Source organism: Euprymna scolopes, chromosome 18, assembly GCF_053919585.1.
Source record: "Euprymna scolopes isolate OS-2025 chromosome 18, ASM5391958v1, whole genome shotgun sequence".
In the NCBI taxonomy this organism is placed as follows: Eukaryota; Metazoa; Mollusca; class Cephalopoda; order Sepiida; family Sepiolidae; genus Euprymna; species Euprymna scolopes.
This window is the reverse complement of record NC_136499.1, coordinates 59,748,674-59,776,649: the sequence shown is the minus strand read 5'-3', so window position 1 is coordinate 59,776,649 and position 27,976 is coordinate 59,748,674. Positions and strand designations below refer to the sequence as shown.

General features: G+C 33.7%; 2 protein-coding genes across 2 annotated transcripts in view; one reads left to right on the top strand and one right to left on the bottom strand.

Moving 5' to 3' along the window:
- The window catches only part of LOC145297630 (HSPB1-associated protein 1-like), a 35,608-nt gene extending 35,460 nt beyond the window's left edge, over positions 1 to 148 (bottom strand). Inside the window, exon 1 of the mRNA XM_080143733.1 lies at positions 30 to 148. The gene's annotated coding sequence lies outside the window, so the exon portion shown is untranslated. The remainder of the gene's footprint in view (positions 1 to 29) is intronic.
- LOC145297631 (uncharacterized) lies at positions 52 to 27,976 on the top strand. The gene is made up of 6 exons (XM_080143735.1): positions 52 to 211; positions 10,297 to 10,395; positions 13,547 to 13,693; positions 15,531 to 15,697; positions 22,281 to 22,362; positions 27,692 to 27,976. The coding sequence occupies exons 1-6, from the start codon at positions 110 to 112 to the stop codon at positions 27,767 to 27,769; spliced, it is 675 nt and encodes a 224-aa protein (XP_079999861.1). The 5' UTR covers positions 52 to 109; the 3' UTR covers positions 27,770 to 27,976.

Sequence of the window (27,976 nt, the reverse complement as noted above, 5' to 3'; positions counted from 1 at the left end):
TTAATAATAATAAATATAACGGGGCTCACCTCTGAACGGAAGTGAGCAATAAATGATTCACTTCCGGTCTCCCTACAAAGGTAGACCGGAAGTGGTGGTCTAAACAGGCATGGCCGATCAAAGCGTCTGCGATCTAATTTTGAATGGGAAATTTGATGAACTCAAGAAAAAGATCAGTCAAAACAGGGATTTAATTAACAAAACAGACGACGTATGTTAAAAATATACATTAGCCTGTAATTGAATTTTACTGTTAACGGTGTTGTTATCATTTATACTTAATCACTGCTATATGATTTTTTTTGTTTTGTTTTGTTTGCTTTGTCATTCTAAAACTTATACAGTTTTGTTTTGTTTTTCGAAATTAATATTTGAATTATTTTATTTTGTTTATTTATTTATATTTTGTATGTGTGTGTATATTCACATCGCTTCGGCCGATGTAACCTACAACGTCCGTCGAGTGCATATTTTCGAAGTTGGTAATCTTTTTGTGGAACATAAACATTTCGAACTGAACCCTATCTTATTTTTTTTTTATCATTTGAAGGGTCTAGATTGTTCTAATTTTTGTTACATCGATCGAGACTGTGTAAACATAGCAACAAAGATAAGAATAGTAGTTCGAACGATGCAAGTAAGACTTTCTTCAAGATAAAATAATCTAATCCTAGTCTAAATATTTATCTAATCCTAGTCTAAATATTTATCGTTATTCCGCGTTCCTCAATCAAAACAGCGACGTTACTTTGCGTTCGTTGATGATGGATTAGTTTTTGAAGAAAGACGGTCACTTTTTTAAAATGTTTTTCTCTTCCTTTTCGGTTTGATTTTGTTTTTAAAGATTTCTGATTTCTAAAAACATTTTTAAAAAAATAAAGGATTTTACTTGTTTAAAATGTTTCGTTTGATGAACATGAGTATAACAAAAGAAATTGCGTAATTCCTTTTATTTAACAACGTCTAACATCTACCCGAGTTGAAATTCGAATGTACCCGGAGATACAAAGAAAAACTGTTGTAGCGGTTTGACTTTTAAACAAACTTTCAACTCGGCTAGAACAACCGCTTAAATATCGGTAAAGGATGAGATCGCCGTCCTAAATAGTATGCAATAAAAAAAAGGGGGGGTACTAGTGCAGAGAGTGATCTGGATGTAAATAATAACGTTATTATTTAAAAAGCCATTCTTAACATGGGGAGGGTGTTTTGTATCTATTGTATACTTCAACCTTACAATTGAATTAAAAAAAAACGGGTTTGTATTACTGTACACATAGATTCGAAAAAGTTGTCAAAAAACAAATATAGAACAAATAAATGTTATCAAAGGCAAGATAAGTTACTTTTCTACCTAACTGGATATAATTCACGTGTTTTTATTCAGTGTAACATGTTTATTCAGCTCGAAAAACATGAAGAAATATGATATGAAGAAAGGTTAGTTTTTAAAAGTTTACGTTTGGAAAATTCAAAATGGCAGCCGACTGTCTCTCGGAGAGGGTACGTTTGGGAAAAGGTATTATAAATAATAAACTAGACAAAATACTGTTAGAAAACAACCGAATACATGTCAACTTATGTCACGGTAACATATATTGAGCGAATTTATTTGTTCTATATTTGTTTTTTGACAACTTTTTCGAATCTATGTGTACAGTAATACAAACCCCTAGCACCAAAAAAAGAATGGGTTCATATCCGGAATCCCCCCCCCCCATATTAAAACACAAAAATAAAGAAAATCGGTACTTCTACAGTTTATCGCCGAAAATGGGGACGCCATTTTTTTTTCGGTCACCTGTCATTAAAGTCAGAGGGAGAAATCAGTATTTTAAACTATGACCGAAGTATGAAATAAATAACAAAATGGTTATCCTGACGCTGTGGTGCACTTGGTGCACTTCTTTGTTTACATTGGAAGTGACGTCACACAAATCTTATAATACGGATGGCTACAATTGTAAAAATAATTTGTTTTATTTTTCTTTCATTTTGAGCTCCTTTTTTCTCCCGTTTAACTTTTTTTTTTTCTCCCATTTCTTATTTTGAGCGGAGAATTTATTTTATTTTCATTTTGAGCTCTTTTTCCGATCCGGCGTTACCTTTTATAGGTACTCCTCCTGCACTCTTGCACTTTACGACCCGAGCTATTTTTAACGCTATTATTTAGAAACCTATTATTTAACATGGGGAAGGGAGGGTGTATTGTAACTATTCTGTACTTTCATCTAACAATTCAATTAAAAAAAAGGGAAATATGAAGAATTACTCCACCCTCGAAAATTCCTTTAAAATTACCACTCTTAAAGGTTTTCGGGGTCGCTGAAAACGAAAATAACGTTTAAAATTACGGCAAACGAGTAGTTTCCAAGATATGAAGAAAGGTTAGTTTTTAAAAGTTTACGTTCATTTTAAGTTAAATTATTATAGAAAAGTGATCCCCCACTTTTTAAAACTAACATTTCCGTGATGTTGCCTCGGACTTGCCCGGCAGTTGACGTAAGCCGCCGGAGAATATGAAAAATATTGAATAATTCGACCCCCTATCTTTCCAAGCTTATAACTACTCGAAAAATGTAATTCAACCCCTAATTTCTTTTTCAATTAAAGGAGCAAGGACCAAGGTTTCATTTAAAAAAAAAAAATACAAACAACGTGGGTTTTTAAAAAAAAAAAAAAGGTTTTAAACTTCGGACTTTACAGATAAATTTCCAAAAAAATTATTCTTTTTTTTGTTTGTTTTAAATTAGAATATATTATTTATTGATATTTTATCTTCAATTTGTGATATATAAAACTTTGGCAAATAAATTATTTACTTTTTAATAGACATTTTAAAATGGGGGGGGCGTGAATTAATTCGACCCCCTGTCTTTCCAAGCTTATAACTACTCGAAAAATGTAATTCAACCCCTAATTTTTTTCAATTAAAGTAATATCGTAAAAATAGAATCAATAGAAAAATTTTGATAGATTTTTAAAGTTTAAAAATTGAAAAATACTGAACTCGTAAAATTCAATTAATTTCATTACTGTTTTTTTTAAAAAAGTAAAAAAACATACTATTTCTATTACTTTTTATACAACTTTAATAGTTTATTTTGGAAGTATAATCCATAAAGAAAATAAATAACCCACTTTTAAAAGAGAAATTACGAGTTTTTTATATTTTATTCGCAGTTTCGTTTTAGGGGTGTCAAAAATTCCTACAAAAATTCTGATACACCTAGCTTAGCGCTCTGCGCTGATTAAATTTAAAAACGCTAGAAAATAAATAACATTTACTAATTAATTACGATGAAAACGAAACAAACAAACAAATGGAACTACTATAAAATAAAATATAACAACTTACAAGTTTTATAAATAAATATTTGGTGCGTGTCTAGATAGTCGACAGATCGATTCTTTTTTTTTAAATACTTGATTTTAAGTAAAAACAACAGTACTAACTTGTGTCGAAAATAGTAATATATTCAAAAATTGTGAAAATTCATTGAGTAGAAAATTATAGTTAAAAATAATTTTTACGGAAAATTTGGGGAAATTGCATTTTCCCTAAATGTAAACACCTTGAAGATTGCGAATGCAGGGGACATATTATCTCCGTTTCCGCCACTTTAGTGACCGACGTTTTATTTTAGACAACTTTATTTTACTAAAAGCACAATAGCAGTTGATCTACTCGATGAATTTTCGTAAATTTTGGATGTATTACTATTTTCGACATGACAAGAAAGTACGGTTGTTTCTGCTTAAAACTACCTATTTAAAAACTCGATCTGTCGACTATCTTCACCAGCACCAAATATTTTGTTTATTTTGTTGTTTTAAATAGAAACCTTTTTATCTTTGCGTGTAATTAAAAACTACTTTTTTTTCTTCCAATTTATTTAAAGTCGTCTGCTTCAATTTTTATTAGCTAAGCGCATTTGTTATCGCTGTTTCAATGGCTGATCAACTTGATCAGCGCTCAACATATACTGGGTGTTTGGTTGAGCCCAAGCCAACATTTACGGAAATCTGGTGAACAAACGACAAGGCAGAAAATTTTTCATAAAAATAGTTTTTGAAGGCAATTAACAAATATTGAGTTTTGCTAAAAAAAAAAAAAAAAAAGAAAAAAAAAACTGGAGAGTTTGAATCGAACAAGGAGGTAATTATTTTCTGAAAACTTTGAAAATCGCAAGCTAATTTAGCAAAGCTCAATTTTTGCTAATTATCTTTGAAAACTATTTTGATTAATAATTAATTTTCTATCTTATAGTGTGTCAGAATTTTTGCATATGTTTATTACTGCGATATGACAGTTAAGTAGTAACCATTGGGTTTATTTTAAATTAAATATTTCAACTTTCGAATTTTGCTATTATAATGAATGTGTGTGGCCCTGATCTCATCCCTGCTATTTAAAAAATCATGCTCTACTGAGGTTGCCCCAGTTCTCTCCAAACTGTACAACAAATGCCTTACTGAATCTTGCTATCCTAACTGCTAGAAAACTGCTTCTGTGGTACCAGTTTTTAAGAATTCTGGCAAAGGAACCAGCCCACTCAATTATTTCTTTATTAACCTCCTTCCTCTCTTCACCAAAATCAATCAAGCATTAGTCCACCACCTTATAGATAATAAACTTCTTTCTAACCGAGAGTATGAATTTAGATATGCCCATTCTATTGCAAATATCCTAACTGTAATCTCCAAACTTATATATCTTGCATTGGATAAGGTAGGAGTGGTTAGGGCAGTAGCCCTAAACATATCTGAAGCTTTGGACAGAGTTTGGCATGATGGTCCTTTCATGAAAATGAAATCATATGGTATTACTGGATGAATACTTAACATAATCAAATTCTTTTTAGATAAGAGAAAAATCCAGATTTTCCTTGATATAAATATGTGTATACCACAAGGGTCAATCGTTGAACCTTTATTATTCATGATATTCATAAATGACCTCCCTGATAAAATTGTCTCTGACATGAGTATATTTGCTGATGACACCATGCTCTATAACAGACTCAAGGAGAAAATGAATGAATACATACATATCTAAAGAAATGGCTGAAACCTTATGGGGACATAAGTGGATGGTAACATTCAATGTTGCTAAGACTAAGCTTCTTTCAATTACAAAAACCCCTTCTCAACCACCGATTGCTATGGCAAGGTTACTCACACTTGAAAGTATCCTGTATCTCTACATAACCACTATTTGCCCATGCACTGAGTATTGTTGCCACATCTGGGCTGGTGCCAATAGTCTCTTGCTCCTAGACAGGGTTACAAAAAGAGTCACCAACCTAATAGCTCCCGCACTAGCAACCAAACTCCAACGTCTGTTCCATAAACGAAATGCTGCATCCCTGTACTTGTTTTACAATATTTTATTGGAATATGCTCTGGCAAACTCAAAGCACTTATAACCCCTCGACATAAATACCCCCGACAAACCTGTCATGCAGTAAAATCCCACCCCTACACAGTAGAGATCCCCTAGATGCCGTAAAGCTTTCTACTCAAATAGTTCCTTCCCTTGAACTGCTAGACTTCGGAATTCCCTCTCAGGTTCCTGTTTCCTCAACTGTATTGTCATGCAGAAGTTCAAGCATAATGTGGACAGATATTTTGCTGCCAAACTCCCTGCATAGTATCTTTGTAAATTTGATCCCAAACAGTAGTCCCTTATGACAAGGAGGAACTGTGCCTTGTTTGGGGTTGAAATAACAGTAAAAAAAAAAAAATCTTTTATAAAAATGTTTTCTTATAAAACTTTGTTTTTCTCAATTTTGTATTTACAAAACTCTATGTTTTAGGAAGCACTTGTTACCTGATAATCTTGCTATTCTCTCAATATCCATCTGTATATATCTTTCATTTTTTTTTTCCTTTGCTAAAACATAACTTTCATATTGAATTCATATTCATATGCTATCATCATCTAAAGTGGCCTAACGCCAGTAACCATGCCACACTTTTTTGCAGGTAGAGACATTTTGTCTGGGAGAGATTCTTTGTTGATGGAGAATCATGCTTTTACTTTGCTCCATACTTTTTGGGAAAAAAATTCTCACTCCAAATTGCATAATTATAAAACAAACTGCCTGCATCAGTTGTTGGCTGCTGAGACACTGCATTGTTTAAAATTTTTATGCTTACAGAAATTCATCCAAAAACACCTTATATTGCCCTGTACATATGCACATATGACTCGTGCACTGCTAAATTCTCTGATAATTGCATATTATATTATTATTATATATTCTATGTACCGTAGAGTCACTTTTGATGAGTTCTAGTGCATCTGAGCACTGTGCATAATTTTATTATTATTATTATTATTTAACGATTTTATTATCATTATTTAACACCGCTTTATTATTATTAACACAATTTTATTATTATTATTAACACAATTTTATTATTATTATTAACACAATTTTATTATTATTATTAACACAATTTTATTATTATTAACACAATTTTATTATTATTAACACAATTTTATTATTATTAACACAATTTTATTATTATTTAACACAATTTTATTATTGTTATTTAACACAACTTTATTATTGTTATTTAACACAACTATTATTATTATTATTAACAAGTTTATTATTATTAAACACAACTTTATTATTATTATTATTAAACACAACTTTATTATTATTATTATTTAACACAACTTTATTATTATTTAACACAACTTTATTATTATTATTTAACAGTTTTAGTATTATTAGTTGACACAATTTTATTATTGAACGCAATTTTATTGTTATTATTTAGCACAATTTTATTATTTAACACAATTTTATTATTATTATTAACAACTTTATTATTATTTAACAGTTTTAGTATTATTAGTTGACACAATTTTATTATTATTGTTTAATACTTTGAGGGAAAGTTTGAATCTATGCTCCTTTTTCATTTATAAAATAAAATAAAATTTTGTGTTCAATAAATTGTATACAATAAATCATTTACAATAGTTATTGTGTTTTAGCAATAAATAATCCCCCCTCCTCAATTTTTTTAATTTGTGATTATAAAATCTGTCAAAATCTATGAAGTTATCTTGTTTGATCAGATGAAATTGAAACCACTCTGTCAACTTTTAGCTAGAAACCATGAGATGAATCTTCTATTATATAAAGGACATTTGTCTGTGTGTCTTCTATCTCCAGCTAAAACTTTCAAATTACACAACAGACTCTTACAAAGTTGGTATTTTTTTAATCAACATAACTCTGAAAAAATAATATCTGGATTAAAAAAAAAAACAGATTTATTTTTTGGAGGTTAAAAATAGGGGTTGGCTGTATAGGTCGAAGATAGGATTTATCTTCAAATTCATGAGTGCAGTTTCATTTTTGGTGTCAATGCCCTGAGTAAGATTCAAAAGGAATTTTTGAAAAACAGCAACCCAGAAAACTGACAAAACTTGGAATTTCAGGGTGAATTGAGGAAATATTGCTGATTTCGTGCTTCGAATTGATCTATACCTTTTTCTCGTATTAAAATTGTGTTCATGGATATTATTCATGAGATATTTAGTTGAAAAATGGAATTTTGGGGTCATTTTTCAGGGGGGGGGTACCCAAATTTGTCTGTAGCATACAGAGAATCCCTACAATTAAACTCCCTCCATCACTCCAATCATCCTCAACATTTAAACTTGATTTCAACAGACCACGGTATAATAGATTAGTCACAGAAACCAATTCACCTAAGATAACTGAAAGCATGAGTCAAGAAAGAAGTAATCATTGGAAATTGATAAAAATAGAAAACTATTAAAATTAATCCAAGTATGGTTCAATTTCTATGAAAAAAAAACAATGAAAAAACTTGCAAACCTTTCCTGGCCAATCTTAAACTTAGTTTGAAATGTTGTACAAAGCATTAGCAGCATTTAACTTTTCCTACACAGCAAGCAACTGCTTGTAGTTGTTGATTATTTTTTCAGAAGGAACAACCTTTTTATATACTGAATAATCTTCTTTTTAATCAGGAGTTTTCATGTTTTCCTGTTGGTTGCTGAATCCGGGTCTTTTTGGTTGAGGTCTTTGAACTTCTGCTGGTAACAGGTGGTGAAAATCAGTCTCATTAGCAATGGCATCCTCTTTAGAAAAGTAGTATGTGTGTTGTTAGAAATGTTTGCATACAAGTTTGAAGGCTAGAATTGCCATTTTAGCTGACACAAACTGGAATCTCAAGGCAATATCAATCATACCAGTTATCATAGGTGCTACAGGGCTTATGAAGAAGAACCTGAAGTCCTACCTTACTAATATTCCTGGTGAACCAAGTGCAAAAGAGATCCAGACAATTGCACTTAAGGGAACAGCGAGTATACTAAAAAGAGCTCTCGGTTGGTTTCAATAAAAAGCAGGGCAATGTTGGCAGCTGGTTTGGCTGCCCCATACCCAGCATTACAATCTTCAAAGGAAGAAAATTAAAAAAAAAAAACAAAAAAAAAAAACAGCAACAATTGCAGTTTTCACAGAAGGCAGGCAATTATACAACTTTCTGATATCTGGTGGGAACATCATATCCAATGTATCTGTTTGGGTGGCCACGTCATCCACCGAGACCCTGACAAGACACGAATCATTAATTGATAAGTCCTGAGTGACGTCAGCATCTCATCAACATTATAGTTGTCATCTAGTGGTATTGGCAGCTCATTCTCCGAATCCCTTTCTTGCTCGGCTATCAGCTCCATCAACCATAATTGCTCCTTGACTCACTCGCTGTCTATTTCTTCACTCAAACGACATATTCTCTTGTTTCTTTGATCACAGTACAAAACTTTTTCCTGGACGCTCAATCCATCCATATCTTCACCAATGTCGAGAAGATTACTTATGGAGAAATTTCCTTTCAAATGAATAGTGAAGATAGTTTCTCTTCATTCCTTGTTGAGTGCCTGTACTGACTTGACCATGAGTTGTTGTCCGTTTTTTTTTTCTTTTTTAATGTCTTTCTATTTAGATTAGCGATGACATGTTTGAAATAGTGATGAGTCTGTTTGTCAATGCGATCAATCACAACAGTTCTGCTCATTACAAAGCCATTCTCAAACGCAAGCGCCCATATGTTAATCAGTGCATCAGAATACCTTCTGACTGTGTTTGTCATCTTGGCACTGTTTACCTTGCAGCACACCGAAAATATCATGATAGCTGCATTGTAGTATGTTGGCAACCTATTACCAAGTATGAATGTTAAGTTGTTGTTTTTTTTTTGGGGGGGGGGCTTTTCATAGAAGATATACCCCTATGCAGCTTTATTAATGGAACTGAATACTGTTCAAAATAATTTTGCAGTGTCTTCCTTGGTGTAACCCAATCATAATGAAATCAACAAGTGGGAGGTTACTGCAGTAACGTGTAAAAATTTACTGAGAAATCATAAAACATTTTACCTTTTTCTGCATTTTTTACGTAGGATTTTCAATGTGAAATTGCTTTTCAAAGCTATTTATGATAAGTTCTTGCTACACAAGTCATTTAAAAATAATTTTCAGGATGAGTGCATGAAAAGGAGAAGAGAGGATTTACATTTTTTTTTTTTTTTTTTCACAAAAATGGCTATTTTAGCGGTTTTTTAAAGGTGCTAACCACCAAAAATAGCTATTTTTCAAAAATTCTTTTTGATTCATGTTTCTTATACCAAAATGCATCCAAAATGAGACTGCACTCCTGGATTTCCAGATGGGCCCTCATACAGCTTATCCCTAGCTTACATGGGCAATGTTATCAAGAATTAAACACGATTTTTAATATTATTATATATCAATACTGCTTAGGAAATGAGTTGGCATGTTTTTCAAATTGAAAGAAACTAACTCCAGATTTAATGTCTTGTTTCCTAACTATTGTTATTTCTCTACAAAGAAGAGCGGGGAACTTAATTTTAATAGTGCTCTGGAGGTATCCTTAATTTATTTCATGCTTTCAATAGTGCTCTGAAAGCCTCTTGAGTTTTATTTTTTAACTTCTCATATAAAAAAGAAATTTTTCTTCTAGGAGGCAGGGATGAGAAACTCAACACTATCAAGGAACACACACCCCTAACGTCAACACTATTTAGTTTTTTTTTTATAACTCCATGCTAGTAAAATATAAGAAAACTAATAATGGTTAAATAATGCTAAAAATAAATCCTAAAACGTACAAAGTAAACTTTTGAAAGTACATATAGGCAGCTTTCTTCAATTTCTAAATTGTTTTATGACATTGTTGTAGTCATCTACTATAGCAACATTTTTTTTATTTCCAGAGTGGAAGACTTCCATTGCATTGGGCTGTTTCGCAAGGACATGAAGAACTAACAGATTATTTATTAGATCTTGGGACGTCTGTTGATGCCAGGGATCAGGTAAGTACCTTTTATTTGTATTTAGATTCTTCGGATTTAGCCATTTTTATTTTGGTACTTATGCAGAATACGAAGCATGCTGAAATAATAACATTCTTATTTAGAAAACTATGGGGAAAGGAGAGGGCTTTTTTTCTTTTTATTTTAAAGTATTTTATACTTTCACCTAACAATTTAATAAACAAAATATGTTGTAAAAATTGAATTTAACTTAATAAATACCTATTTTAGTTTCTGAATTTTGGAGATTATTTGGATTAATCGGACTACTGTTTTTTTTTTTTTTTTTTTAGTATTATTCTCACATTTCGGTCGATGTACTCTCTGACCTTCTTCAGGTGTATCTTGTCGAACTTTGGAATCTTTCTGTCGAATTTGTGGCTTAAATAAAAGGTTCCATTTGAAATTCTGTGCGGATTCCCGAATTCAATAAGATGAGCTGGAAGGAGGTTGGAGGTTACATTGACCAAAACGTTGTGAAAATGACCCTCAAGATGAGAACAGTAGTCCAAAGAATCCAAATAATAGATATTATAGTCATGTAACTCGTAGTTGAAATTAAGTTACTCAGAATCTTCCACATGTCATCCTCCTAAGGAATCATTAGGCTTAAATGCATTTTGGCCTGACGATTCCCTATGAGGATATAACGTGGAAGATTTTATGTAGCTTAATTGCCATATATTTTCAAAACTTACTACCTAGCGTTACTCGCGTATTGAGAACGGTGGAGTAAGTTACTGAAAATTGATACATAAAATATATCTTCTTTATAATATTTTATGTGGATATATGAAATGATATTGTCCACAAAGAGGACCTGTGACCTGAATGACATCACAAAAAATGATAACATTCTTTTATGGCATCATAAAGGATCTTTCTGATATTTGTCACCTTTGTTTTAGAAAATGATGTCACTAAATGTGCAAAAAAACAAAGTACATAATAAAGATCCAAAGTTTTTAGTAGTAAATAGATTAAAGAAGATTATTTCATCAGGGATGAACTTGTCATTAGGCAATCTGCTACTGCCAGTTTATTAATTAAAAGAAAAGAACAAAGCTAATGAGACTATTTTTTAATATTGAAATAAGATACTGAAATGTTGATGGAAGTATATATATATTGTTACAACCCGATATGTCTAGGGGTAAAAGTCGTAACGCAAAATATAAAAAAATTATTTAAAAGAAATTAGTTTTCCCGGGTTTTTAGATACGAGAGGGATATATCCATTTTCTCGAAAGACATTTATAAACACAAGACAGGGAAAAACACATCTAAGTAACAATACCGAGGCCAATGGAAAAATTTACACAATTTTATTTACATATATAAAATATATTGTAACGAAAGTAAAAGAGAATGTGTAACTGGATGAACAAACAAACTTGAAATAGATTCGAGAGAGAATTTCCGCGCAAAAGAAATAACAGTTCACATCCTGTCATCTGCTTTTAACTCCAAAATGGAAGGATGCCCTTTTTGTGTTTTGTTTTTATAGTCGTTTTCATATATGAGAGAGAGATATAGAGAGAGAAAAATGAACAATCGACTCACTCAGCGTCGGGTTTTAAATATTTCTGTCGCATTCCTTTCTTTTGAAACAATTTCATTCCTTCGTCTATATTGAATACATCGTCATTCCTCATTATCGCCTTTTTTTCGTTTTCTCTGTCGTCAAAATATATTGTTCATTTCTTCGCCGTCGTTAGCATCACAAACATCGTCACCATCGCCAACACTGTCGCTTCCCTAACCCTCCTCTTCGGCTGCTATGTCGTCACTGACTCGCCACCCTGCGCCGCTCCTTTCCCTCTCTCTAATGGTATACCTTTCTCTCTCTCTTTGGCGCCCCCACTCTCACTGTATGTACCTGCATCTCTCTCGCGTCACTTGCTCAATAATAAGCGAGGCGGATGCCTGCAGCTTTCCCTCTCTCTAATTTCATATCTTCTCTCTCCCCCTCTCTCTTTCCTTACAGTTTATAGGCGTCCCCTCGCTGTATTTTCGTATGTTCTCTCTCTCTCTCTTTTTCTTTTTCCGGATGTTTACAAATTCACTGAGAGCAGATGACAATATAAAACGCGATAAAGCAGAATTTTCTCTCTCGACCTTTTTTTTTTTTTATTATATTAAAAGTAATTATTGTCTCAAATTATATATTTTTTCCACATATTTGTAAAAATATAAATAAAAGTTAAGTTTTATTATGCAACTAAATATCTGTAGCATCAATGTGTACCAAATCACAATGCATAAACGCTCTGTACGCATATCGCTTGCACGTACATTGTCCTTAATAAAAACAAATACTTATATTTTGGACCAATCAGAAAACTTTCTGAATTCTTTTGGAAATGGGTCTTTCTGGAAGCTACTCAAATCTTTTAAAAGCCAGATTTTCTTTCAATAAACCAGTAGAGCCCAGTTGACCTGAGTCTACGGAGCGATGTCACTGGCCCTTCCCTCATCAACACCTCTCCCCATTTGCACACAAACATTTACAAACACACAGACACACAACTCCTCGACTTATTATCTTCTGTCAATCTGTTAAACCTTATTCAATGAAATATTCCCAAACATTATCACTGAAATATCTTCTAATATGAAAAACAAAAGAACATTGACTTTTAAAAACAACTTTCAATGAATTATAATTTATTTTATTCAGCAGAGACGTTTTGAATACAATTTTCTTGACCCCTGAAACTCACGCCTCTTAATCAATCATGACTTCTTCTAATGTCTCAGTCAATGAAACCCCTTGTTTTTAGAACTCTAAAAATATTCATACGCATTCTATGTTTTTCTATTGCTGTAAACCTTCCATTTTAAACATATATAAAATATCTCTTTTGTGACTATATGCTTTAATAACTCATTATTTTGTTTTGTTTACCATATTACAATGTCTCTCGTTTTTCTCACATTTGATTATAAAATCCTGAAAAATCTTTTCACTGAAAATATTTCTATGAATCGAGCTCATCCCAAAAATATCTCCCTCTTTACAAATCACGTAAAATCTCCAAAAACCTGTCGTGAACACATCCCTAAAACCTAATGACCTCCCCTCCATAACTGGTGATCGAAATCACCATATATCATATAATTTATTATTGTTTGTTTTTTCTTTTTGCAGTCTGGCTGGACACCTTTGATGATTGCTGTCTCCTCTGGTCGTCCCAAGATCGTCAATTCTCTCATCCAGCGTTGTGCCCAAGTGAATGCTGTTAATAACAATGGGCAATGCTCTCTTCATTATGCTGCCTCCAAAAATAGATATGAGGTAAGAAAAAAGAAAAAAGAAGAAACTCTATTGGTTCATATGGTTACACAGTTTTGATTCTTTTTATTCTTTGCTGGCAGGAGAAAAATCTGCACATTTCAAATTTTGTCTCTGTTTTACAACCCAAAATCTGTTATATATTAGGATGGCCTTCCATTAATCACTTAAAAATAATTTTCTTTATAAAAAAAAAAAAAATGATACTTCCGTTTAATCACGGGTACATAGATTATATTCTTTATTTTTGTTTATTAATATAAGGGGAATTTTAGACACGAACCAATATCTGTTTATGCATTAAAAGTAATTTTATGTTATTGTTTTCATTAAATACTAGCGGGACCTGTGGAAATTCCACAGGGGATTTATTCATATGTAACATATTGATGTTTGCATTCTGTAGATGTTCAGTGTAAATGGAGACGCTCTGATATTATTGTAGCCCTTTTGTTAAAACTGCAAAAGTATTTATCTAAGTTAGCACGGATGCCCGGTAAAGCCTGATCGTAAAGTATGCTTAAATCTTGCAGATTTCATATATTCAAAAATTAAAAAAAATATATCCATATGACTTTGGTGCATTAGCTTGAATCGAAACTGAAATAAAAACTTATATATATATATATAAAGTTGAGTTCCTCCAACCATAATTGAAACCGAAACCAAAACTTATGAAGAATTCTTGATAAAATTATTTATAAAAAAAATAGATGATTTAAGTGCCATCAGCTATAGTCGAAACCAAAACCAAAACTTATGAAGAATTCTTGGTACAATTATTTATGACAAGAAAAAGAAGAACATAACAATTAAATGACCCGGATGTAAGCATGAGACACAAAAGAACACACACGCTATCGTATTAATATACAGATTACTAAACCATTTTCATTAAAAAATCAGTTAGTATTATGCATCTAAATCAAGAGAAATAGTTTTCACTTAATTTCATTTTTAGATAAACATGACATCAGGTAAGATTTGGATTTTTGGTTTCTTTTTTTTTGTTTTTTTTGTTTTTTTTCAAGTTTTTCACATAATGTTGACAATTTTCAAGTGTGCTTTTCTCAATTTTAGATGCATAATACTAACTGGATTTTCTCACGGCTGATGCAATTCTCTACCAGTATAAGAGCCAAGTACATCCTAGGATGAAGTACTGTTGCTACATCTGTGCAGGAGCTGCTCGAAAACTCTATCCTGCCTTGACAAAGTTCAAAACAGAATTTGTAATCTAGTAGGTGATGCCCTTTTCTCTTCTCTGCAACCTGTTTCTCACAGAAGAGACGTTGCAAGCCTGTCTCTGCTCTATCATTATTTTCATGGCAAGTGCTTGACTGAGCTCCAATCTATGGTCCCTCCCCCTCATCGCCAATCTTTCAACAAAAAACACTCGTCTAGCCAAAATTACTATCAATAAATTCCCCCACTCGCTATTGGTACCTAAATCTAAACGTGGATTCCATGAACAAAGCTTCTTTCTTAGAACTGCCCACTTGTGGAACTCTGTTCTGCTGGTCTGCTTTCCAGTTGACTACAATATCATCATCTTCAAGTCCAATGTAAACAAGTTCTCATAAATAATCTGACTGTACCAAATGTCTGCTACAAACGATTATTATGCTACTGTCCCAATGACTACAATGCATACATTAACCCTTATCCTCGAGTGGCCTCCAGGCCTTGAAATATGGTAACCCCTTTGTAAAAAAAAAGTTAAAAAAACATAAACCTACTTTTGATGCCTAAACAGATTTTTTTTTGCTTTCTTCTATAACCGCAATATTTATAAATTGCCTTTACTTTTTATTTTTTATTTCTTGTTGTTCATTTCTAGATTGTAGAATGTCTTTTGAACAACAACTGTGATCCAGACACAGCTGACTGGATGGGAAGTACACCGCTTCACCGAGCCGCATCGAAAGGTCATTTCAAGGTCGTTGAATTGTTAATCCGTTTCCAAGTGCAAATTGACAGTGCTGATAAAGAAGGCAACACACCATTGTAAGTTTTTATAATTTCCAATTAAAAAAAATCATGATTTGTCTTGTGAAACTTTTATGCAAAGCTTTAAAAAAAATTTCTTGTTTTTGCAATTTCTTCTGGCTGGCAATGGTCTAGATCTGGCCCACCAAAATTTTTAACCCGACCTGTGGAGCTCTTATGGAAAACGTAAAATATTCATGAAAAAATTTTTTAAATTGAATGTGTGAAAATAGTGTGGGTGTTTTTCTTTTTGTTCAAAAAAATGATTAAAAGAATGAAGTTTTGGAGAACCAGTTTCAATAAAAAGCTAATTAGCAAAATAGTATAAAACACGTCCAGGTCATTTTTTTTTTTTTTTTTTGGTCCGTATAGCTCTAGAAAGTTAGCAAGATACCCACCCCCACTCCCACCCTATTCAAAATCTTTGGAGACCTCTAGTCTTGTCAACTGGTTTCAAAATCTGTTCATCATTTAATATATCTCCTGTTGAATTTGTTATATCTTCTGTTGAAAAAGATCTCAAATAAAATTTCAAACAGATTTGAATTAATCAGAGATGTGTTCCGTGTTCAATGGAGCCAGACAGGTTTGCTTCCAGTTTGTGCACAGTATATTTTTCATTGATTAAAAATAATGAAGAAAAATTTAAGAGTAGGGAGTTTATTTTTGTTATCAAAGGAAGTAATAACAAGGTACAATTCAATTATATGTATAAAATTGCGAAAGCATAAGTCAATATACATAATATACTAGATTACTTATAATTATCTTATAGTAGAAAAATAATCCTTTTTTTTTTTTTAATTCTGGAAATGGTAAATAAATTCAGGTAAATCGTTCAGATGAATTTTGATAAGTATATGCCAATCTTACAATAAATAAATAATTAAAATGAAAGTTTTGCTATGTTGTCATTTTGTTTTATAGAAAAATTAATCCCACTATACAATTTGACATGCAACTTACAACTGGGAGGTGATCGTAACTTTTACAAAATGAGCTGTTTTACTTTTGTTTTAGTTTTTTATTTTTATTTTTTTGTAAACTATGCTGTTAGTGTTTTTTTTTTTTTTTTTTAACCAAATAATTTTTTTCTTGAATGGGATTCTAAAAGTTAAATCTTAACGTATCAATTGGTGATTAAATTATTAATTGAACCACATCATTATAAAACTATAGTTTTGTTACGGTAATGTTGCCATAATCTCTATAAGACGATTGGATTCAAATAGTTTCCAAATCTTTAAATCTTTCCATACATGAGGATTTGCTAAGAATATTAAAGCCAGAAATCAGTTTCTACGTAACAATTTAAATGCTTTCAAATTTTCCTTATCCAACTATTAACAAAAGATTAAAATGGCTGTCTTGTTTATGAAGAAGATGAAATTCATTCTAACAGATTATATTTTGTAATAAATCCTTTTTTAATGGTATTTTTTTAAAGTGATACAATTGCATTTTTGATGTCAATAAATAATTGATTATATAGGCTATTAAAAACAGAATTTCATGTATATGGTGAGGCACACATACACACAGGATGTGGTTGCACAATTTTATTAATAAACTAGTTGCCAGATAAAAAACTTATTGCCAGACGGAGGGTTTAGTCACATACAAACTGCCTTAAATAAGTTTCCAGACTTTTTTCCTATTGGTACTTTTATTGATAGTACACACATGAAATTCTAGTCCCCTTTGAAGTAATCCCCTCCAGGTGCAATGCACTTGTTGTACCGTTCCAACAACTTCTGGAAAACTCCATGGAAGTCCGCTTGCGTGAGCATGTCAATGACCCTCGTCATAGACACTTTCATCTCCTTAATTGTCTCATAACAACAGCCTCTAAAGTTTTCCTTGAGCTTTAGGGAATAACCAAAAATCACAGAGAGCAAGGTCTGGACTATAGGGAGGGTGAGGAACTGTCTTGATGCCCATCTTGGTCAAATAGTCTGTGACAAGAGTTGAGACAAACTTCATGCAAATCTTCCACATCTCCAGTTCCTCATGAATAATTGTGTGACAGTTCCCACACTGACATCAAACTATGTACTTTTTGTCTCTATACAAACACGACGGTCCTTATCCATAAAATTCTTTATTTGGTCAATCAACTCTGATGTTCTGATTGTCTTACTCCTCCCATATCTCTCATCATCCCTTAGACTCCTTGCCTTCCTTGAATCTCTTATGCTACTCAAAAACTGATGCTCGATTCATACAAGATGGTTCAAAAGCAGTCTGAAGCATTCCATACGTTTCTGTGACATTTTTTCCAAGTTTAAAGCAGAATTTTATTGCATATCATTCTTCTAAAGTGTCCTTGCATCCAGATTGCATTTTTGAAATTCACCAGCTGTGACAATCTGGCTTTAGTAGGGTGTATTCCAATTCTTGTAGCTGTCCATTTGAACCTGGAATCATAAAAATTGGTCAGTCATCTCATAAGATGTATATAAATAACATACTGAATTTTCAATTTAAAATGCCTAAACAAAAGAAGTCTGGTAACTTATTGAAGGCACCTCATACTATTTATGATACACCAAATATCCTAAGTTGTTATGATTTTCCTAAAAATTTGACCATATTTTGGATTTTTCAAAGTATAAAGCATAGTCATGTCCATCTATGAAATTCAAACAGGGAAAGAAAATCTCATGGTTTAAAGAGAAATAACTTTTTTTTTTTTTTTTTTTTTTTATTCAATTTTCACCCCAAACAAGGCACAGTGCCACTTTGAAGCAGGGGGCTACTATTAGGGAATTAATTAGCGGGGTCATTATGAAGGGAGAAGAGTAGAAAGATGTTTGTTAACATTACACTTGAACTTCTGCATATCATTGCAGTTGGGAAAGCAGAATCCCGGAAGGGAGTTCCAAAGACCCGCAGTTCTGGGGAAGAAACTATTGGAGTAAAAGGCTTTCTTGCACCTAGGGATCTCCACTGTAAAGGGATGAGACTTAGTAGCTTGTCGGGTTTGTTGGGGGTAGTTACGTCGGGGAGGTACAAGTGTTTGCAGTTCGTCAGAGCATTCACCATTAAAGTATTTGTAGAACAGGCAGAGGGATGCAACATCTCGTCGATGGAACAGAGGTTGAAGCCCAGATGACAGTTCAGGACCTATCAGGTTTGCGACTCTTTTTTGAACCCTGTCCAGGAGCGAGAGACAAGCAGCAGATGCACCAGCCCAGATGTGACAACAGTACTCCATACATGGGCGAATGGTTGCCTTATAGAGGTATAGGATACTGGCAGGCGTAAGTAGTTTTCTAGCACGGTAGAGGGAGCCAACCTTCCTTGCAGCAGCCTTGGCAATGCTCTCAATGTATCTATTCCAGTTCATATTCCCTGTAAACGTTAGGCCGAGGAGTTTCAAAGAAGTAATTTCAAGCAATGTGTTCTTGGCCATTGCTATTGGTGGTAGAGAAGGTTTCTTGTAGTTATTGAAGGAAACAAGCTTAGTCTTAGCAGCATTGAATGAGACCAACCATTTTTGTCCCCATTCCACTACGGATTGGAGGTCATCCTCTAGTGTTTCTGCCATTTTCTTGGATATGTGTTCATTTGTTTTCCCCTCATATCTGTTATAGAGAGTGGTGTCATCGGCAAATATACCCATCTCCGAAACAATATTATCAGGGAGGTCGTTTATGAATATCAGGAACAATAGAGGTCCAAGGATAGACCCCTGAGGCACTCCCGCATTTATGTCATATTGTTTGGATGTACGTCCGTCGAGGACAACTTTGATTTTTCTATTACTTAAGAAGGATTTAATTACGTTATGAATTCTTCCAGTGATTCCATATGATCTAATTTTCCTGAGGAGACCCTCATGCCATACCCTGTCAAAAGCCTTAGATATATCAAGGGCCACCGCTCTACCCTCCCCTGTTTTATCCAATGAACGGTATATACGTTCAGAAACTACAGTTAAGATATCTGCTGTTGAACGGGCTTGCCTGAATCCATATTGTTTGTCAGTCAAGAGTTTAGCAGCTGTTAGGTGCTGGACTAGGGCTTTATTAACTAAGGACTCAAATATTTTGGCGAAAAGCGGGAGGAGGCTAATGGGGCGATAATTTAGTGGGTCAGTTCTTTCACCAGAATTCTTGAAGACTGGTACCACAGAGGCGGTTTTTCAGCAGTCGGGAAAACAAGATTCGTTAAGGCATTTATTGTAAAGTTTGGACAGAACTGGAGCAACCTCGGCAGAGCATTTTTTTAATAGCACAGCCGGGATGAGATCTGGTCCACATGCTTTAGAGGTGTCTAGGTTTTTTATAATAGCATATACCTGAGAAGGGGTGATTTTCAAGTCGTCAAGTGTGGCGTCTGTTCGCAGAGGAAAATCAGGGAGTGAGTGGTGTACCGAGTTCAGTGTGGAGTTTGAGGCAAACCGACTGGCAAGCAGATTAGCCTTGTCAGTTGCCGTGCAAGCAACCTCATGATTGTTTGTTAGTGGGGGAATAATTGACTGTCCATTATTAACTACGCTGTTGTAGATTTTCCAAAAATCCCGGGTTCCTAATTTCTGTGCTTCGATGCGCTTTCTGGTGGTTTCAGAGTAATCTGACTTAGCTGTGTCTATCACTCTCTTACAATTATTTCTAGCTTCTATAAACTTCTGTTTATTTGAGCTGGACTTATGTCGGTTGAATCTGCGAAACGCATGCTGCCTTTGACAAATGGCAGCTGCACAAGCAGAAGTAAACCATTGGGGGGAGTGGGGCTTGCTATAGTATTTCCGTGCGGGAACATGTGCTTCAATAGCAGTTTTGAACCATTCAGTTGTCTCATTTGCACACTGTTCCGCTGGAAGAGTAAAGATATTTTGCCATGGGGCATCTCTGATGACTTATGGATTAAATAAAAACTTACTTCTGTTTTTAAATGCAGCTGATGTTGGTTATACAGGGTAGTGCAAAACTCGCGCTTTGGTTTGTTTAGGTGATAAAATCTTCAACATTTAAAGTAATTGACTAATGTTTACTTACAAATACTACATTTACCTGGTAAATTTTTTTACATTAGTTTTTAAAAATTATATCCTTTAAATGGCCACCATTTTCAGCTTCACAAAGGCAGGTTCTAGTTATAGCATTTTCCATTACACTTCTTAAAATAACAGGCTCTAAATCTTGGATGTCATGCCTAATGTTGTTTTTAAGGTCTTGAATTGTTCTTGAATTCTTCATATATACTCTTTCTTTAAGATAATCTCAAAGGAAAAAGTTAGGGGCTGTCAAATCCGGTGAATGTGAAGGCCAGTTAAAATCAGAAAATCTGCTAATTAAACGTTCGCCAAATAATCCCCTTAGGAGCACTATACTTTGACGGGCAGTGTGGGCATTCGCTCCATCTTGTTGGAACGACATCTCCGGGATGTCCTGAATAGCTAGCCTTAAACAATTTTCAATCATTTGTTGATAGCGCTGTGCAGTTATCGTCACCGTGACATCTTCGTCTTCGAAATAATAAAGACCTATGACTCTTTCCGAAGTAACACCACACCATACAGTACATTTTATGGTGCGATTCATGCTGATAAACAATTCTTGGATTTTCAATTGCCCATATTCGTCACTTTTACTTATTCACGAACTCGTTCAGATGAAAATAGGCTTCGTCGCTCATTATCAGCTTGTGGATGAACCCATTTTGTTTTTTGGCTGATTGCTGAATGTGAACCACATAAGCTAAGCGAAACTGCAAATCTGTGGGTTGCAATGCCTGTACCATTTGACGTCTGTGTAGAAACAGGTGCAATTCTCTCAGAATTCTTTAATTTGACCTTCTCGACATTCCAATCTGAGTGGCCTGTCTTTGAGTTGAAGTGTCTGGGTTTTCAGCAATGCTGTCCTCTGAGTGCTACATTTTCAGCTGAATGTACTGAATGTGGTCTGCCAATTCATGAAAAATCACTGACTGAGCTCTGCTGCCAAAACTAATTCACGAAAGAATCAATTGTGCTCTGATTGGGGGCTTGTCTGACATAATGCGGATGATAGGCTCTTTGAGTCCAGTTTATGGAACAACGATTTTCGAAATAATGCTAAATAATTTTGGTTTGTTGCTCAATGCTAAATTGTTCCATGATCAATTGTCAATGTTTTATCTGCAAAAATTTTATTAAATGTTAGTTATTACTGATTCAATATAATGTGTGACTTTTGCACCACCCTGTACTAATAATTAAAAATGAATTAAATGTAAATTAAATAAATCCACTATATATAATATTTCTAAATAGAATACTTGAAACAATTTTATTACTAATATCTATTAAAAATTTAGTGCTAATTATTAAAACAGATTTTCTTCAATGTTATATGCAAAGTAATGTTGATTCTTTTTTTAACAAATAGTATATATATATATATAAATGATGCAGAAATAAAACTATATAATAGTCAGTTTTTAATATTAAAATCTATTGTGTGAAACAGTGTATCTTTTGTATCTATTAACTAAATTGTGAACAAGCAAACAAGAATACAACTTTATTATAATAGATATGGTTTATGTTCAGTTAAAAAATATGCTTTCGAATTAATTGATATAAAGTTTACTTTCTATTCTTATTTTTACTCAGACATTTGGCATGTGAAGAAGAACGTGCAGATGTTGCTCATTTGCTGGTCCAAAATGGTGCCTCTTTGTCGTTACTTAACAAGGTAAATATATTCTACAAAGACCACTGATAAACTCATTGCATTTGTACACCCTTGACATACAAACTCTCGACAAACACGTCTAACAGCAAAATACCACCCCTTCACAGTAGACGTCCCTAGATGCTGGAAAGCAGTCTACTCTAATAGTTTCTTCGCTAAGACTGCCAGACTTTGGAATTCCCTCCGTTTCCTGCTTTCTTGACTGTACTATGAGGATCGTGCTAAAAGTAATGCATCCTTTTTTCTAAAAAAAAAAAAAAAGTAAGTTGAAGCGCTACAAAGACAGGAGTGGGGCCATTTAAAATGAGTCATCTTTTGTGCTCCAGAATTTATTTTTCTACATAGTCACCACCATTCTCAGTGCACTTTTGCCAGCAATGGGGTGGTGGCTATGCGTGGGCATCCAGAGTGTACGTTGTCATTCACATCTCTGTTGCCATTCTGAAGTTGACGAACCCATTTCATAGCTGTACGGACATCACCATTCACTGGACAAAGCGGCGGAGGGCAGAGCGGTAGCTCTAGATATATCTAAGGCTTTTGACAGGGTATGGCATGAGGGTCTCCTCAGGAAAATTAGATCATACGGTATCACTGGTAGAATACTTAACATAATTAAATCCTTCTTAGATAAGAGAAAAATCCAGGTTGTCCTCGACGGTCGTACATCTAAACAATATGATATAAATGCGGGGGTGCCCCAGGGTTCTATCCTTGGACCTCTATTGTTCCTGATATTCATAAATGACCTCCCCGACAAAATTGCCTCTGAGATGGGTATATATGCTGATGACACTACACTCTATGGCAGGCACGACAGGAAGACGAATGAACACATTTCTAAAGAAATGGCAGAAACACTAGAGGAAGACCTCCAATCTGTGGTGGAATGGGGACAAAAGTGGTTGGTCGCGTTCAATGCTGCCAAGACTAAACTAGTTTCATTCAATAATTACAAGAAACCCTCTCTACCACCTATAGCAATGGCCAACAACTCTTTATCTGAGAGTACATCTTTCAAACTCCTTGGCCTAACGTTCACACGAAACATGAGTTGGAACAATTACATTGAAGGCATTGCCAGGGCCGCTGCAAGAAAGGTGGGCTCTCTCTACCGTGCTAGACAACTACTAACACCCAAAAGTATCCTGTACCTCTATAAGGCCACCATTCGCCCATGTATGGAGTATTGCTGTCACATCTGGGCTGGTGCATCTGCTACTAGTCTCTCGCTCCTTGACAAGGTTCGAAAGAGAGTCGCAAACCTCATAGGCCTTGAACTGGCATCTAAGCTTCAGCCTCTGTCCCATCGACGAAATGTTGCATCTCTCTGTCTTTTCTACAAGTATTTTAGTGGTGAATGCTCTGACGAACTGCAATCACTTGTGCCCCCACGACGTGAGCACCCTCGACAAACCCAACAGGCTGCTAAATCCCACCCCCACACTGTAGAGATCCCTAGATGTAAAAGATCTTTTTACTCCAATAGTTTCTTCCCCAGAACCGCTAGACTCTAGAATTCCATTCCAGGTCCCTGCTTCCCCAACAGTACTGACGTGCAGAAGTTCAAGTGTAAAGTGAACCAACATCTTGCTGCCCAAATCCCTACATAGTACCCCAGTAGTTGTTGCCCCTGATAGTAGCCCCCTACACCAAAGTGGCAATTTGCCTTGTTTGGGGTGAAAATGTAATAAAAAAAAAATAAAATAAAAAAAAACGTTCAACAGGCTTTGGTAAATGTTGATTGGTTCAATTGTTTTCTGCATAGAGGAATTCAATGACGTATCTGTTTCTGACGCATGTCCATGACAGGGGCTGTTTTCCCGGTCTCCTATTATCAACATCTACAAAAGAGAGATGAAACTGTCAGGTTATGAATGCATAAGTTCAGTCATCATAACAGTGCAATTTACAATCCCCTCTGATCCATTTGGGCAGAATAAAAATAGGAGGCATTACTTTTGGTACGCCCCTCGTAACATGCAGAAGTTTAAATGTAATGTGAACAGACATCTCACTCATCTTCTCACATAGTCCCTTGTAGACATGGTCCCAAATAGTAGCCCTTTACGTCCTAGTGTCAATGTTTGGGGTGAACAAGAATAATAAAAGAATAAGAGAGAGCAATCATATAAAAAAAATGGTCCTTGTTAGGATAATCGACGGATCAGTTTTTTTTCTTTTTTAAATATGTGGCTTTTAGCAAAAACAATATTACGTATTGAATTATCATATCGAAAATAGGAATATATCCAAAAATTATGAAAATTCATTGAGTAAAAAGTTACCTATAATTAAAGTAATTTTTACAGAAAATTATGGGAAACTGCATTTTCTAGATGTGAACACCTTGAATATTGCGAATACAAGGGATATACTTTTTGCCACTTTAATAGCTGACATACTGTTTTAGACAATAGCAATAGACTTTTGTATACTAAAAACAAAATAGCAGTTATTTTACTCAATAAATTTTCGTCATTTTTAGATATATTACTATTTTCAGTGTGACAATATATAGGTATTATTGTTTTTGCTTAAAACCATATATCTAAAAAATTGATCTGCTGACTCTATCTTAGCAAGTACCTGAAAAAAAATGTATCTTCGCATCTTTGTTTAAGGTTGCGTATAATTCTAAAGGTAAATTTGTCTGAAATGTTTTTAGACTTTAGTTCACTGATGTTATAATAATTTGATTTCATGAGAAATTGTTGCGTAATGTTTAAAAATATTTGTTTCCATAAAAATAAATCTACTTTTTAAATATTTATCTAGCAAATAATTGCTTGCCGATTTCAATTATTGTAAATCAAGGTGACTTATCTTAACATTTTACTGCAGTTTCATAGAACGTCCACTCCTCAAAAATATATTAATAAAATGCTTTTATATATTTGAATGTAAATTCAAACTGACCAGAAGTACAAACACTGAAGTATCAAACATTTTTTACAAATGTATTTGAGGTCCTGGATATGACCTTAAACTATATCCAGTGGTGAGGCCCCGGCTTGCGGGCTTTGGGAAGTGTGGAGCCACCCTTTAATTGCCATTGCTCCCAGGTCCACTCTGACCCGGAGTGGTAGTACCTGTTAGGGTCCCAACTATGGATTAAATAGAAACCAACTTGAAAACAACAAATATATTCTATTAAAAAAATTTTCTTCAAAATCTTTGGATTCAGCATTAAATAACCTGAAAAGGGTTGATATGTCGTAAAACAAAAACAACCAAACCAACCAACCAACAAATGCATTTGACATGATGTCACTGCATGTCATATTTTTTTTTGGTTTTTTTTTTTTTTTCAAGGTCTTGCATGTATGAAGTGATAACATTTACAAATATGTTATTGCATATTATTTGTTTCATATTATTTGTTTTTTGTTAAATTACTTTTTGGTCTACCAACGAAAGGAGGATGGACCTGTAAATTCACCCTTGTCCGTTCATCTGTCCACACTTTTCTCAATAACTACGCCTTGGAATTTTTTTAGATTCTGCACAAACATTGAACATGATATGAGTAAAAAAGTAACAGAACAGATTTTCCAGGAAAACTCTGGTTGCCCCCCTAGGTTAAAATGACTAAAACTGACACTTTTGTGCTTATTACAAAAAAAATTGATGCCTTGGATTTTTATAAAACTTTCTGAAAAGTTGTAACTAACTGATTTGTATATCATTTTGTTTGTTTATACTTCTCAATAACTCTTGGGTGTGCCCCAGGGGCTCTTTTAGGGCTAATAAAAACACTCCATTTTTGGGACTATTTTACCATATTTGTCCAAAATTTTCTGGGGACTTTTGAGGCTAAATGGGGATGGGGGTGATGGACTTAGTCATTTCTTTTTTTTTTGCATAGTGCAGAACTCAAATTTACATATGTTAAGGCCTAAACCTGCACCATTTGTTCATTTTCACCAGGAATTGATGTCTCCTGGGGACTTTGAGGGTTAAATGGGAGTGACAAATGCTGAACGTAGTCATTTTTTTTTTTTTGTCTCGTTTACTAAGAACTCACGGGGGACCATGCATGCTTCACTTGTTAGTAATAGTAATATTACCTTATATTACTACTATTACTATTCATTGTGTTTGTTTATTATTGTCTGCATATTTTCCATACATCATTTGGAGAAAGTGCATCATTCCTTGCAAAAGCTAATGTAAGTTAGCCGTAATGAGATCTTATTAATCTTATTTATGCAGCAAATACTGTGAGATTTTGAATATTTGGTCAGAGTTTACTTCTGGGGAAAAGTATCTTCATGCCAGGTTGTTCTGGTAAACCCCTGTACAGAGAGACCTTAGACACTTGAGAATAGTGTCTAGTAAGCATTCAAGTTCTCCTTTTATACAACCAGTATTGTACTTTGGTATCAACACTAAAATGGTTGATATACTGTAAAACAGATAAATGAAACCTTTTTTAAACGTCAGTTTTAATTCTTCATTATAACTCTCTGTCAATTTTATATATTGACTCAAAAAATTTGCAATATTTTTTTACAGCTCAGTAGTTTCTTGTGTTTTTTTTTTTTTTTTTGTTTTTTTTTTTTGCTATGACTGTGAATGTAACAAACGCTACTAGATTGAGATGGCATTCTCACCTGCTGATTTTAGAATGTTAATCACCAGATTTACTTCACTGGTTTAGAGCACAACTTTAGAATTCAGCTGAAGACTTACTTGACCATACTCAAGGTTCTTGCAAAATCTCTTGAAAAAAAAATTTTCCCAACAAATTGAAAAGCATCTCTCATACCATCAATTAGTTTTGTTTATATGTTATATTCAACACTTGTACACACATTGTCACTGCTGGTTTAGTATTATTAAACTGAGTTTATGTTCCAAAGTGAAGATGAGAAAGTTTGTTATTTAGGCCATCCATAATTATAAGTCTATTATATTCATTAATGCATGCTTGTTGGGTGGCACATACTTTTTTTTTTTTTTTTTTCAAAATTTTTGTAATAATTTTTCAGTGTGTGAGAGAGAGATTGATCATCATACACTTTGTTTTGACTATTTATTTTTGAGATAGAGCAACATTACGATAAGTGAATTTTTATTTCACAGTATTTAATGATCCAGTTATGCATGTTTCAAACAGATGTGATTTTTTTTTTGTTTTCGCACAATTACATACAATAAAAAGAAAAGTTTTATTGATTCCATTTTATAAATTGCATGAAACCTGTATATAGGACGAATAAATTAACATAAAATTAAATTATCTACAGTATGTTTTTGGTTCGAACATATTTATGTTTTAAGTCTATTTACATTGTTTTGTTTTTCTAATTAATAACTTTTCTAGGAAGAAAAAAGTCCCTTAGATTTGGCACCTCCAAAACTTGCCCGAAACCTCAAGAATCTCTCAGAACGAGGACTTTAAGCCTCCAGAAAAGAAAGCACTGTTGGTACAGTGTCCAGAATTGTCTGTACCTGAAAATAAAAAGACGGGACCAGTGATCTGCAGATTTTTATGATTGGCTGAAGAAGAACAAGTCCACGTTTTGCCAAAAGAATTCACTTACAGATAGAATTTGAACAAGTTGAATACATTGTTTGAAGATTTGGCAAATAAAAATTTTCCACTTTT

Bases quoted from the DNA above. Each gene is read 5' to 3' on its own strand.
- LOC145297631 (XM_080143735.1), top strand. From the start codon at position 110: ATGGCCGATCAAAGCGTCTGCGATCTAATTTTGAATGGGAAATTTGAT. The intron at 212-10,296 runs GTATGTTAAAAA...TTTTATTTCCAG, and splicing joins TAATTAACAAAACAGACGAC to AGTGGAAGACTTCCATTGCA. The intron at 15,698-22,280 runs GTAAGTTTTTAT...ATTTTTACTCAG, and splicing joins AAAGAAGGCAACACACCATT to ACATTTGGCATGTGAAGAAG.